Below are 12,500 nucleotides of genomic sequence, written 5' to 3'. Positions count from 1 at the left end.
TTTCAATCTGGTCAGATTTCAATCCTGACAAATCTCACACTCTCACTTTGTCTCTCCATAATGACTATTTGAAACCCCTCCCCCCCCCCCATCTACTTTCTCAACAATTTGCTGGAAGAAGTCCTTTCATTCAAGCTTCTGGGTCTCACTATCTGCCATGATCTTTCTTGGGAAAGCCACATTTCCAACCTGGTCTCCAAAGCCAGTCACCGACTGGGAATCCTCCGTCGTGCAAAGTCCTTCCTCGCCCACCTGAGCTCCTGACCACATGCAAAGCTTTCGTCTGCAGCCTGATGGAGTACTGCTCTTCCCTCTGGGCTGGTGCTCCTGCCTCTCACCTTTCTCGGCTTCACGCTGTGAAAACCAAGGCATTTAGGATCATTGGTATCTCCTGCGGTGAGGCTGAGTCTTTGGGGCTCTCACTCTCTGACCGCAGGCAGGTCAGGTGGGTGGTCTTTCTGTCTTCTGCCGTCTCCTCTCCGGTCTCGCCCCCTCTGCTCTGTCTGCGATGTGTCCCCCCCCCCTCCATTTTTCCGCAGGGCGCTCAAGGTCCATCCGCAACCCCCTTCTGGTAAAACTGCCAAATAGTCCGGGAGATATGTGAAATATTCTGGTAGTTTTGTGCCTTTGATGATACAAGCATGAAATTTGGTACACAGTTATAGCATACCCTTAGGAAACATTTTGGATATAGGGACATTCCAGATTACCCCTAGGGTCAAAATGGTGGCCATTTTACAAAATGGCTGCCACGAATAACAAATTCTGCCTACAAGGTCAGCAAAGTTGGAACTCGCTGTCCTAATCTACGTCAGATCGGTCCGTGAAGGGAACTTCCTGCTATACATTGATGCCCTGAGCAAGATTGTCCCCTGGTTCTTCGCCTTGGGTCATACCAACTACGCCAGGTGGATACCAGTTCACCTGCGCGACATGGTGACACTGGCGACCAAACATGCAAGTGTATACACGCAGTTTCTTGCCGGCAACTTCACAGTAAAGAAGACCACTCATGCGTTTTCTGTGATGGCCATCGACCAAGCCCACGAGCAGAATAACGCATTAGTTAAGGGTGACGGAGGAGCTGTAGGCCTGACAGAGAATCCCACTGCATTACGCCGCTGGATGGTGTCTGGTCCAGAGATTGCCAGAGTGATAGCTGAGTTCCAGGCCACATTAGAGACCAAGAAGGCTGTGTTCACAAACACCACGAGCAGACCAAGCACACACAGGAAGCCTTTGCTAGAGATGTGCGTTCACTCACTCAAGTCATGGGGGAGATGGGCAACCCATTTTGTGATGACAGCAAGGATCTCCTGGTGCTAGACAGCAGAGACCTGGCAGATCCAGCAGTTATCAATACTGTACGCCAGATCGAGAAGCTGGGACAAGAACCGCATGACTCCTATGTCCATGAGAGACTTATCAACCAGACAAAGCCCATCACCGACCCAATCAAGAGAAACAACCTCCCTCTCTTCAGCCGACCTCCAGTCAGAGAGAAGTCAAGAGCACAGCTGCAGGTTTCATCTCTGAAGAACGACTGCTCCCTGTTCTCCAGGTTGTTCATTGCGTCCCAGATACGTGATGGAGATCTTGATGAGTTCTTCGCACATGAAAACCAAGCATGTCCCCCTGCACTGTCACACATGGGCAAGATGAGACTTGGAACAAAGTCTGATCTGGTTGGCTGCTTAGAAGATCTGGTCCCTCCACAGGAGAATGCTGCTGCTGCTGCTAGTCCAGCAGTTGAAGTCATCATCCTTGATGGTGCAGCGATCATCAGTATGTTGCCACCTGGCACAGCAAAGACCTTCAGCGAGTATGCATCAGAAGTATTCTTGCCATACATCACATCTCAGCTGCAGCATACGAGCAGGATGGATATTGTCTGGGATGAATACCTCACAGACAGTTTGAAGGCAGACACTAGGAAGAAGCAAGGCAAAGGCATCAGGAGACGAGTCGAGCCATCTCGTTCCATTCCTGGAAACTGGCAGACCTTTCTTCGCACAGATGAGAACAAGATGGAGTTGTTCGACTTCCTAGCCACCAGAGTAGCAACAACAGACACAGACAAACAAGTCATCAGCACCCACCACAAAGATGTGGTTTGTACGCAGGCCCGAGATGTTGCTGGTCTTGCCTCTTGTAGCCATGAAGAGGCTGACACAAGAATGCTACTCCATGCTGAAGACACTGTGAGGCAGGGATACAGCAAAGTGTCGATCCGTACAGTAGACACTGATGTCGTGGTCCTTGCGGTGACAGCAGCTGGACGTCTGGACATTGATGAGCTCTGGGTTGCTTTTTGCACAGGAAAGAACTTCAGGTTCTTGGCAGCTCACGAGATGTCTGTGGCACTGGGACCTAACAAGTGTCGAGGTTTGCCATTCTTCCATGCCCTCACTGGATGCGACACCGTTTCAAGCTTCGGAGGCAGGGGGAAGAAAAAAGCATGGGAAACCTGGAAAGCCTGTGATTAGGTCACTGATGTCACTGCAGCATTCTGTGCCTTGGCTGCCACGCCAACTCCTTCAGCCGAAGATGACCACATGGATGCACTGGAGCGTTTTGTTGTTGTGCTCTATGATCGCACCAGTAGCCAGGAACATGTCAATGAGTGTCGCAAGCATCTGTTCACCCAGAATGGCAGATCAATAGATGCTCTCCCACCAACTCGTGAAGCCCTGAAACAGCACATCAAGAGAGCTACCTACCAAGCCGGCTACTGTTCGGGCCAGATGATGGTGTCCACACCAGAGCTCCCATCGCCCAGTGACTGGGGGTGGGTTCACACCGATAATGGCTGGGACATATACTGGACAACCCTCCCAGAGGCAACTGAGGCATGTCAGCAACTACTAAGATGTGGCTGCAAAAAGGGATGCAGAGGACAGTGCAAGTGTGTCAAGGCTGCACTCCAGTGCACAGCTCTATGTCACTGTGGTGGGGAGTGTACAAGAGAGTAGAACTGGGACAAGAGAGATCACAGATGATAATTATGTAACATGTACACATGTATCCATGCATCATAGTAGACTCTGTTACCTGGATCTAGAGGTTCCACTGTATAATTTTGACTCTGTAAGTTGATGTTAGGATCAAACAAGCACTTCCTCTGAGTTCAAGAGTGTTAAATGAACAAGTCATTCCATGGTGCTTGATAACAGTTTTTTGAAGAGTTTGTTGTAGAAAACCGTCCAAAAGTGCAAAAATGCACCAAAAAATGACCAAATAAATGGTTTATTCACGCTTTGTCACCTTTATTTGCTATTTCTTATTTGCTAGAATCTATATTTAGTGAAATAAAACCACTGGTATGCTTCTTAAATATAGTTGTATCCACATGTATCCTCCTTGTATAACACAAAATCGGCTATTTTGTAAAATGGCCGCCATTTTGGCTCTGGGAAGAATCTGGAATGTCCCTATATTCAAAAATCTTTGTAAGATACTACCCTAGCAGTGTGCCAAATTTCATGCTTGTATCACTATAGGCACATTTTTTTCACATATCTGCCGGACTAAAAATCACAAATCACTGCTCACCTTCACTCTTTTATGCCTCTTTTTTTCCTTCTTTTGGAATAAACTCTCGCACTTTCTTCAATCCCATTCTTCACTCCAGGCCTTCAAAACAGCCATTCACCACCACCTCTTATCTTCCCCCATCCAATCCTCGATTTTCTACCCCGTTAATCCATCCCAAACCCACCTCCTTCAAATTCCCTGCTTTCCTTCCTGAAAGTCCTTGTAATGTCCATCTTGTATACCCTGTATTCCCTGACCCATCCCTCTCCCTTCCACAAATCTCCCCATGTCTCTGTTAACCACTGTTTTGTCCTTCGCTCTCCCGCCCATCTTGTACCATGCCCCCCTTGAGTTTGCTGTGTTAGCCCTTGTGTTTTAGCTCTCACACGAGCCTTGACAATGTAGATAAAAAATTTTTTGAGATATCATGCTATACATATTTCGTTGTCGGCTCCATCTTTCCATGGTGAAGAATCACTTTAATAATTTGAGTATCTGGATCAATATCTTCACCAAAATCAGAGATTTGTTCGAGTTAAACACCCAACCTGTCCACCAAGTTTTGTCTAAATGTGTCCACAACTTTTTGATATATCCTGCTCACAGACAAACAGTGGTGAAAACACAACCTCTGTCCACCTTCAATGGCGTAGGTAACAAGGTTCTGAAGAAGAACATCTTTACTTGCAGAGCCAAAATGAAGCAAAGTTCAATAAAAATAGAAATCTAAAGAATTGTTTGGAAAACAAAGTAAAAATATCAACATTAGATGAAGTCGCTGTAATAAACATGTCACAAGACCTAAGGTTATTTGATTGATGTCTTACCAGCAGTCGGACTGAGTCCAACCTTGAGTTTATGTAAAAGAAAAACCCAACTGATATGTAAACATACCAACATGGCACTGTACACAGCAAAGAAAATGATGACTGGGCTCTTCTCTCCACTATCTTACACTCTCGACTGCTTTTCCACTTAATTGGCTACTGACGAACAATTCTCAAAAGCCTCTCCGTCTAGGAAACTACCACAACAAACGAGACCGTTCTTCATCTCGAAGGCACCAGAAACCACTCTTTTCACTCCGAGACAGTTGTACATCGATAAGGAAACACAAATTGTTTGTTCCCGTGACCGTTCCATATCCAGAAGCAGTCAGAACTTACCCCGAACACTCGTGATGCATGATTGATAGACACAGAGTAAATGTAGATGCTCCTGTTTGTGTGTTATTTGGGTTAGCCTGTTGAGTGTTCCCATCTGGGCTCCTAGCTTGTGATGTTGGGATGTTTGGTTCAAACTCCATGTGCTTTGGTAATTGATCTGCTGATTGTCTTTAAATATGCTTATAACTCAATAAAGTGAACTTAAGTGTATTAATGCCCTTGTGATGTATGTGCAAGCTACATCATGAACCTGAGATCAATGCAATAAGTAAATAAATTGATGAATGAGCACTTGTCAACATGGTCTGTTATATCACTGGTATGTGCGCAGGAAGCGGCATCATGCAGAGGGAGATAAGAAGGGTCAGGAGATGGGAAGCCCAACAGAAAAGCAGTACGAGTCAACTCCAGCGTGCTTTCCAAAGCGCCGAGTCATCAATCTAACCAGTGTACTCTCCTTGCAGGAGGAGATTGACAGTGCAAAGCATGAAGGTACATGTGTAAGGGTTCTTTGGCACTCATTCCTGTGAGATTTGCTCTTCATGTAAATAAATAAAAGGTTGATTAGTCATTCTGTCAATGTTATCTGCAGGTCTGCAGGAACTCTTTAAGAACCACTCATTTGTCGGATGTGTGGATCCACAGTGGGCACTTGTCCAACATCAAACAAAATTGTACTTACTTAACACAACCAATCTCAGGTGAACACAAGCCCATAACTTTGACCATGCTTCACACATGTGATTGGGTGGGCTGATTATCTCTTTTTGATATAATTCCTTCTTTCTTTTTTTTTCCCCCAGTCAAGAACTTTTCTACCAAATACTAATTTATGATTTTGGTAACTTTGGAGTTCTTCGATTTTCGGTGAGTTGCCATCATCATCATAATCATCATCATTTGATCGACTTTACTTCTGTGTAAGGAAGTACAAACGTTCTGATATATTCTGTAGCTGTGCTTTGCATTAATAAGAACCTTGAAGATATTATTAGAGGAAATGAATTTTTTTTTTCTCGTTTAGTTTGGAATGTAAGTAGGAAAAGTTGCAGTCAGATGTGTGGTTTGTTTTGGATACCAGCATGATACAAAGGTCATAAAGAATGAAACACTACACTTGCAGCATTGGAGCTTTCCACAATAAATGCTGGTGAATGGACAATATAAAAACCTTTTCGGAACGATGAGGAATGGTTTGGTGAAATGCTCCAGATGTGGAAAACAAAAATACAGGTTAATTGAAGGGAAGTTGGAAGATTGCCTCGAGTTTGAAAGAAAAAAACAGGACATTAGCTTCTTCATGTATTCTAGTTGGTGGGGCTGGAAGGAGAGAGTTAACTCAGGCTGTCTCCACGAGTAAGTTAGAGCCAAGCCCACACACTGTCTGTCTCTCATGCTCTCCCGAGTAATAAATTGAGCATGAAAATCAGCTCCACAAGCCTGGTGAAAAAGCACACTGATGTCGATGCTGCATGAAGAGTGCCTTGATGCCAATCCTGAATCGTCATTGTGTGCACATCTCACCTCAAGTGGTGTGTTGGCTGTGTGACGATACCATTCACAAATAAACAAATATAACTTGTGATGACAATGAAGAGAATGTGGAAGTTGGTTCCATGGGTGGGGAAAAAAAAGGAACAGATGCGTGGATGTGAGCAGTGATTCTGGATTTTAGAAGTTTCACCAGAAGGGGTTTGCTCGTGGACTGCGTGTGCCCTGAAAAAACCTGAGGGGTGTACACAAAGCATGGAGAGGGTGGTGGGTGGGTGCAAGACCAGAAAGGAGGCCACCAATACTGCTCTCCATAAGATGGAGAGACCACCAACCTGTCGGCAATGGCAAAGTGATAGGCTCATAAACTCAGCTTCATCATGGGTGATTCCAATGATCTTGAAGGTCTTGGTTTCCATGTGTGAGGCAGGGGTGCCAGCCCAAAGGGGAGAGCAGTATTCCATAAACCTGCAGATGAAGGCGTTGAAGGTGGATAAGAGTTCAGGTGTACCTAGGAAGGACTTTGCATGACAGAGAATACCCAGTCAGCGACTGGCTTTGGAGGCCAACTTTGAAATATGGTTTGTCCAAGAAAGATCCTTGCTGAGAGTGAGACCCAATAGTTGGAGTGAATGAACATTGAGAGGATTGTTATGAAAGTAAATGGGAGGGTTTTCCAGATGGTCCTTTCAGAGAGAGAGAGAGAGAGAGAGAGAGTGAGTGTGGGATTTCTCAGGATTAAAAGACATATTCCAAGGGTTTGACTAGTTTGTGATTTTTATCAAGTTTTGAAGAGAGGGAAGAGGCTGCTTGTCTTCCTGAAGGACGAGTGATGTCACGGCAGAAGTTGGAGTCATCTGCAAAGAGATAGAGAATTTTCCAGAGTCAGAGAGATCATTGGTTAGTAATAGGATGGTGACCGAGAACATGGCACTCTGGCCTTGATAAATAGAGGATATCAAAGGATTCCATTGAGAGCCACACATTGGCTAGAAGAGTGGAGACTTCAACAACCAAAGAGTAGAATTGGCCTTGGATGCCATAGGCAGAGATTTTGGAGAGCAAGGGGGGATGTCAAATGGTATCAAAAGCTCGAGACATGTCTCGAAAGATGGTCCTGATCTCATGTCTGCCATTGAGGGCCTCCATTCATTGTTGGGAGAGTTGAAGCAGCATGTCCAAGGTAGAGTGACCTTTTCTGAATTTGAATTGATGATCTGAGATGAGGTTGGTGGAGAAAATAAATGATTGTATGTCAATTGCAATGATAGATTTTATGACTTTGCTGATGATTGGAAGCAAGATAATATGTCTGTAGATAAGGGGAATGTTTTTTGCAGCTTTTTATGTAATGCGATGATATTGGCTGACTTCCAAGCAGATGGAATATGACCGGGAAATGGCACGGTGGAAAGGGCAGAGAGAGGAATTGCAATCGCAGCAGAGGTTTTTCGTACATGTGAGCTGATGCTGTCTGGTATAGTTACAGAATCAAGAGGAAATGGGAGGAATAATTTTGTTAAATAGATGATATCTGGTTTATCAGCAGTGACCTGGTTTGAAAGATCTGTCAGGTTGGAGAGAAAGTCTCAGATGTTTGACATCCACACAGTTAGGGACAGGGGAGGAGGATCTGTTGGTAGAGTGCTGGAATGTGGAAAGGAACAAGGAGAGGGGGCAGAGCAGGGGGAAGCTGGGAGAGTGCAGAGTGGGGGCAAAGCTAGGAGAATGAAGGTTTGAGGACGGGTGGGGGGGGGAGCCGGCAGGGGCGGGTGCAAAATTGCAAGGAGGAAACCATGAGTAGGTGGAATGAGGGGTAGCAGATAGGAGGTAGGATGAGGGAAAACTTGAGGGCGGTGGGATGATGGGCAGGGGAGGCGGTACTGAGATGAAGGGGGTTGACAACATGAATTGACGTGAAGGGGAATTGATTGTTGTCTGCACACCACCTCTGCAAAATAGACTTCTCAGGATTCCCAAACTGGACATATGCAACAGACTTCATGGGTGAAGTGGTAATCATTTTTTCCATCCAGCATCATCCAGGATCACTGCTCATCTCCACTTATTTGTTCCTCTCTCCCCCCCTCCCCGCCCCACACCTGCGGAAGCAATTTCCACACCTTCTTCAATGTCATTCTTACTTCCAGGTCTTCAAGACAGCTGTTCACCACCATCTCAGATCGTCCCCAATCCAAAACCATGATCTTTTATACCCTCGTTAGCCCCCTCCTCCACGCCACTAAAATTCCTTCTCCCTCAAAATTTCAAGTTTTCCCTGGTGAGAGGCCCCTTCTGTATTCATCTTGTCCACCCCATGCAGCCTTTCCTGCCCCACATTCCTCCCCACACCCATTGTTTGTCTGCTCCGTCTGTCTTGGCCTTAGGTTCTGCTGTTGGTGTTTTCCCCCTCTTTGCTGTTCCTTTGTCCTGTTACATGTTTGGCCTCTTTGCTGTTGCATCCGTTCAGTGTACTAGTACCAGCTCTTCCACGAGCCTCAACTATGTAAACAAAAAACCCCCAATAGACAACCCTCCATGAGTAGGCCAGACTTTACGAAAGACATATTTGACTGGACGAAAACACAACCAACGAGAAAGGCACTCGGTAGAGCGCATACCTCCGCCATGCATTGCGTGATCCATGAGAACATATCGGGCCCAAAACATTTTTTAAATATCATTCTATTTCTATTGTTTTTGGCCATATCTATCAATGGTGAAGAATTTACTTTAAAAGTTAAATAATCATCATGACCCGATCTGGATTCAGTTCTTCACCAAAATTGAATCAATTCATCCTTGCCACACACCCAACGTGCTCACCAGGTTTCGTCCGAATCCATCCACCACTTTTTGAGATATCCTGCTATATATTGGTATACCCCAATCTCTCAATGGTGAAGAATCACTTCAAAAAATTATCACATCCGGCTCTGGATTCAGATCTTCACCAAAATTGAATCAATTCATCCTTGCTACACACCCAACATGTCCACCTAGTTTCATCCAAATCCGTCCACAACTTTTTGAGATATTGTGCGATATGTCGTTTTTGGCCCTATCTCTCAATGGTGAAGAATTACTTAAAAACTCGAGTAGCCAGATCTGGATCTTCACCAAAATCTAAGCAGTTTGTCCTTGTCACACACCCAACCTGTCCACAAAATTTCATCCAGATCCGTCCACAACTTTTTTGAGATATCCTGCACACAAACAAAAAACAAAGGGGTGAAAACACAACCTCCTTCACCTTCGGTGGCAGAGGTAACAATGCAGGAATGAAGATAAAACAGTAAAACGCAGTGTATCTGGTCTGGGAAACAGCTTTGTTGAGCTGAAGGGAGGAATTCATGAAACAGCAACAGGCATGCAGCAACCCAGAACCAGAAGTCGATTTTCCTCAGGATTACATTTTACTCCTTGCTCATCACTGACAGATATATTGGTTGAATCTCAAAAAAAAAATCCAACCCAAAGATGAAGTGGGGCTGCACTGAGACCTTGTCATTGTAACGTGCAGTCGGTCCATTGCATGTTAAAGAACTGACATGACACGATGTGCTGAATATTTCATTCAGTTTTTCAAACGAACTGATTTTTCTTGTTTAATTGGGAAACATTTCCTAAAGTCAGTCAATGACGACTCATCTTGTGCCATGTTATACTGTTTGTTCCATTGGCTTTGCCTGTCTGTATGCATTTCTACCAGCACCTGTCTTCTTGGGCGAGTATCCAAGAACTCTGTCCCACTTTAGCTTCTTCAGTTGGCATTGGCTTGATGCCTGTTCAATTATGCTGCCATTTGAACGACGCCATCATACAGCACTTCATAAAGTAGAATTGACTTTCTGCTGGAAGGTCAGCATGCCTGCATGCAAGAAAATTCTGTAGATTGGACATAATTTAATCAGTTATGACCTGTACTTTGTAAAGCAAGAGTCAATCAGACAGCATTGTGCAAGGGCAGACAGATTTGTGCAACAGCAGGGTTTTGTTTTTGATCCTTAGTTATAGAACCAAACAATGTACTGTATATAGGTGTTGTGATAACTTAACCTGAACAACTGAGCAGTTTGAAAACCAATTCGGGCTTGATTTGTTATTCTTCCACAAGGACATGTTGAAATGAATTTCCCTTGTATCTGCATTGTAATTATCATTAATTGTATACAGTACTGTATGTGATATTTTTGATGCCTCCGCAGCAGCCGAAGGTCCTGGAGGAATTGTTGTTTTATTTTGTTGACCTGAAATTATATTTTAGTCTTGTTAAAATCTGTTTTATTTATTAGCAATCTGAGCAAGTCTAACTAAAGGCCAGGGAAATGGTTTGTGCCTTGAAATGTCTCCTTTGGTCTTTCTCTGCAATGATTCTGAAATTTGTGTCCTCAAATTCCTTTTTACCTTTATTCTTAGATATCCACCTTTATCCTTGCAACGTACCATATTTTCCAAACGCATTCATATTCTCATAAATGATTATAACCGATTACACTGGTCAACAACAAATTTGTTGTCTGCATTTTTTTAAGCTGATTTAGGACGAATCTGATGCGCTGAATCCAAAACTCGCATTAGTTTTGTTCAATCAGGTCAAGTTTTTGAGATATGGCCACATGTCGTTTTTTACATTTTTGTTCACATGTATGCATGTGTGGAGCATTTTAGAAGAAGTTGGTGGGGGTAAATTGTCATGTCAAATAATTGTTTTGATTGGAAATAATTATTTTAATGACAAGAAGTATTCAGGTACGATAGTTCTGGGTGATTATGTCGAAAAGGGATCAGTTTGAAGTCATAAAACCTCAAAATCTTCCAAAAATTGGTGAGGCAAAGCATAAAGTTCGTGGATCAAAACTAAAGTTAATGGGGCAGATTTTGTAATAATGTGATACAAAAAAGTTGTATTTCTTGAAATAACGAACTCTGAAGAATGTACAATACCTACATGCGCCAATTTATGACATGCGCTTCTGCTCAAGCTTGGAGTGCCACAGTACGAACCCAAAGATTGGAGACTGTTCATTGACAGCAGCAAGCGATCACTGAAATGTGTTCTGCTACACAATGGCAACCAGTTTGCCTCTGTACCCATCGCTCACTCGACTACACTGAAGGAGAAGTATGAAGCGGTGAAGTACGTGCTGGAGAAAATTGGTTATGATCAGCATAAGTGGTTTATTTGTGTTGACCTGAAGATGGTGAACTTTTTGTTGGGACAACAGTCTGGCTTCACCAAGTACCCATGTTTTCTGTGCATGTGGGATAGTAGGGACCGTGCTCAGCATTACACGAAGAAGGACTGGCCTGTGCGGGAGGAATTGGTGCCATGCAAAGAAAGGAACGTCATCAACGACCCTCTGGTGGACAGAGACAGAATACTCTTCCCACCGCTGCACATCAAGCTCGGCTTAATCAAGCAGTTCACCAAGGCTCTGGATAAAGATGGTGACTGCTTCACTTACTTGTGCCAGGCTTTTCCAGGATTGACCATGGAGAAGTTGAAAGCTGGCATCTTTGATGGTTCTCAGATCCGTCAGCTCATCAGAGATCCAGAGTTCAAAAACTCAATGAACGAAGTGGAACTGGAAGCGTGGAAGACATTTGTTTTGGTAGTGAAGAACTTTCTTGGCAACAATAAGGCCAGAAACTACACAGAACTTGTCAACAACATGCTGACTGCTTTCAGAAACCTGGGCTGCAACATGAGCATCAAGATGCACTACCTATTTTCACATATGAACCGGTTTCCTGAGAACCTGGGTTCAATGAGTGACGAGCAGGGAGAGATTCCATCAGGACATGAAGGAGATGGAGACCAGGTATCAGGGTCGCTGGGACGCAGTCATGATGGCTGACTACTGTTGGAATCTGAAGAGAGACCTCCCTGCCGCTGAACATTCCAGGAGTTCGAAGAAACGGAAGTTCAAGCCCTGAAGTTTGAACAGTGGTGACGCAACATGCAATTTACTTGTACTTACCTTTATCAATGCCCACCATTCAGATGACAGTAATCGATGTTTCTATCATGTAATCAATAAATGTTGTTGGCAAAACATTTTTTTTTTCTTAAAAACATGTTTAGGATGATATGTGTTGACAAAAATCAGCTGATAATGCCACAAAAATGTAATTGATTTTGTCACAAGATCTGATTTTTTCAAATCAACTTAGCACAAAAACCTGACCTGATGGAGAGAAACGGATGCCATTTCCTGATTCAGCAGTGCCAGAATCCCCTAATTCACTTGTAGAAATCTAGACAACATTCAGAAAGTAAAAAATTGTTGACCAGTGTTATTGATA

The 12,500-nt window shown here is 44.0% G+C and overlaps 1 protein-coding gene across 5 annotated transcripts in view; it reads left to right on the top strand.

The window, feature by feature from the left end:
* The window catches only part of MLH1 (mutL homolog 1), a 150,029-nt gene that overhangs the window by 99,096 nt on the left and 38,433 nt on the right, over positions 1-12,500 (top strand). For all 5 annotated transcript variants that reach the window (XM_085870022.1, XM_085870021.1, XM_085870024.1 and 2 more), the window contains 3 exons: positions 5,032-5,192; positions 5,293-5,401; positions 5,504-5,567. In XM_085870022.1, coding sequence (XP_085726148.1) covers positions 5,032-5,192; positions 5,293-5,401; positions 5,504-5,567 — 334 coding nt within the window. The remainder of the gene's footprint in view (positions 1-5,031; positions 5,193-5,292; positions 5,402-5,503; positions 5,568-12,500) is intronic.

This window comes from Eptatretus burgeri, chromosome 2 (assembly GCF_056783735.1).
Source record: "Eptatretus burgeri isolate ZD-2024b chromosome 2, Ebu_testis_v1, whole genome shotgun sequence".
NCBI lineage: Eukaryota > Metazoa > Chordata > Myxini > Myxiniformes > Myxinidae > Eptatretus > Eptatretus burgeri.
This window is presented reverse-complemented; position numbering and strand designations above follow the sequence as displayed.